At 34.8% G+C, this 2,286-nt stretch overlaps 1 protein-coding gene across 1 annotated transcript in view; it reads left to right on the top strand.

Annotated features, from left to right (window-relative positions):
• The window catches only part of gk5 (glycerol kinase 5), a 19,044-nt gene that overhangs the window by 8,466 nt on the left and 8,292 nt on the right, over window positions 1-2,286 (top strand). The window contains exons 7-10 of the mRNA XM_016472719.1: window positions 213-274; window positions 1,306-1,379; window positions 1,473-1,533; window positions 1,961-2,087. Coding sequence (XP_016328205.1) covers window positions 213-274; window positions 1,306-1,379; window positions 1,473-1,533; window positions 1,961-2,087 — 324 coding nt within the window. The remainder of the gene's footprint in view (window positions 1-212; window positions 275-1,305; window positions 1,380-1,472; window positions 1,534-1,960; window positions 2,088-2,286) is intronic.

Here is a 2,286-nt window from a genome sequence, read left to right as displayed (position 1 = left end):
CAGGTCTGAGGTCTGCAAAAATGGTTGGCAGGTTGAGACAATCTGAACGTTAGACCGGGAAAAATTCCTGAGCTTGGCGAACAGGTCTGCAAAAATGGTTGGCAGGTTGAGACAATCTGAACGTTAGACCGGGAAAAATTCCTCGTTGTTGAGCTTGGCATGGCATACCTTTTTAAATTTGTGGTGTTTTATTGTTTGTTTGCTTATTGCAGGCCTGGTTCATGCTACCGATTACTCTAATGCCAGTGCAACAGCAATATTTGATTCCTATCAGGTCAGTTACAACTGTCCAATTACTATATTTGTATAATTACTGTTATCTGATCATTACCTTTAGATTGTGGACTTCAGTACAAACACGTGCATTGAGAGATTAGACATTTAATAACCGAGTTAAATAGAGAGTTCACCCAAAAAATGGAGGTTATCATTTACTCACCCTCATGTTGTTCCAAACCTGTATGGCTTTCTTTCTAACATGGGACACAAAAGGAGAAAATGTGCTGTTCTTTAATATGCAATTGCTTTGTTTGAGGAACCGGGCAAAACTTGTTCCCCTTTGTCATAGCACATAACAATTGATAGTAAATCTAAGTGTATCTCAAAATGAATGCACATGCCTGATTTTCTGGTGCACAGTATTCCAAAAATGGTTTTCTTCATTTTCAAAAAATATATTAACTTGCTCTACATCTGAAATTGCTTTCCTGACAGCACACATCCCTCTTAATTTTTCAACCCTTCAATTTTCTGGGTCAGTTCTGGTATGTTATTTTAAATAATAATAATATTTCACACTATTACTGTTTTTACTGTATTTTTGATCAAATAAATGCAGCCTTGGTGAATATGAGATACTTCTTTCTGAAACATTAAAAAGGATTTTTTTTTTTTTAATGTTTCTAATGAACTCCAAACTGTTGTGTATCCCAAAAAGTAAAATGCAAAAATAAAAATAAATAAATAAAACAGTAAAAACATTTGTTTCTTTCATGTTTGAAAATATTTCACAGGATTTTTCTTGAGAAACAATTTTTGGGATGTCAAACGTTTGTGTGAATCAAAAAGTTTAAGCATAAAGGTTTGGGTCAACAGTGAGTGGATTAAAAAAAGTTTTTATTGTTCCATCATTTTTTGGGGTGAATTATCTTTTTAAGTCTTCTCGTGTTTGTGTGTTCTTGTATCTTTTGTCCATACAGTGTCTTAGAATGTGCTTCTGTAAGTAGTGCTTGTTCATAGGATTCTGTCTGTGCTCATAGTGTGTGTGTGTGTGTGTGTGTGTGTGTGTGTTTGTGTGATCATCAGATGTGCTGGAGTGGATTTGTTTGCTCACTTCTCTCTATACCTCTGTCCATCCTCCCCAGGGTGCAGAACACCAGGTACTCATGCACCCTGAATTGCTCTGATATTTCCAGAATTCTATCTAGTCCTCTTTTGACTAAACAATTAATGCTCTCTTTTCTCATATTTAGTCATAAATTTGGCACATGTGATCCATCCATATTCGGGGTGCCCATCCCAATCATGTCTGTTGTGAGTATAAATGTTGTCATGCAGTTTTAAAAATGTGTGTGTGCTTGATTTTATCTTTGGTGCCACAACCCTAACTTTCATGTCTTTTTCACAGATGGCGGACCAACAAGCATATATATATATATATATATATATATAAGAAATATATATTATATTCAACAATGATGCATTAAATTGATCAAAGGTGATGGTGAAGACTTTTATATTGTTACAAAAGATTTATCTTTTTGAAATAAATGCTGTTCTTTTGTTTTATTTATCAAAGAATCCTGAAACAATGCATCATGGTTTCCACAAAAAATTAAGCAACACAACTGGTTTCAACATTGATAATACTATAAATGTTATGCAGTTTTAATATGTGTGTGTGTGTGTGCTTGATTTTGTATTTGGTGCCACAACCCTACCTTTCATGTCTTTTTCACAGATGGCAGACCAACAAGCAGCCATGTTTGGAGAATGCTGTTTTGACATTGGTGATGTGAAAATTACTATGGGCACAGGGACCTTCATGGACATCAATACAGGAAACAAACCACACACGTCTGTAGCCGGTATGACATTCCAGTGCTGATCTTATCTTACCAATTAAGCTTTTCACAGTATTAAACTGGAATTCAATTGAAATTAAAGACATGCTACTAAACCACTCGAACCAATAATCTAAGCCAACTAAACAGCATTTTAGACCGCATGAAATCAAAAGTTTTGTGGCTTTTAGTTTACACTACCATTCAAAGTGATCTTTCTTTT

This window comes from Sinocyclocheilus anshuiensis, unplaced genomic scaffold, assembly GCF_001515605.1.
Source record: "Sinocyclocheilus anshuiensis isolate Anshui unplaced genomic scaffold, SAMN03320099.WGS_v1.1 scaffold1299, whole genome shotgun sequence".
Taxonomy (NCBI): Eukaryota; Metazoa; Chordata; class Actinopteri; order Cypriniformes; family Cyprinidae; genus Sinocyclocheilus; species Sinocyclocheilus anshuiensis.
This window is presented reverse-complemented; position numbering and strand designations above follow the sequence as displayed.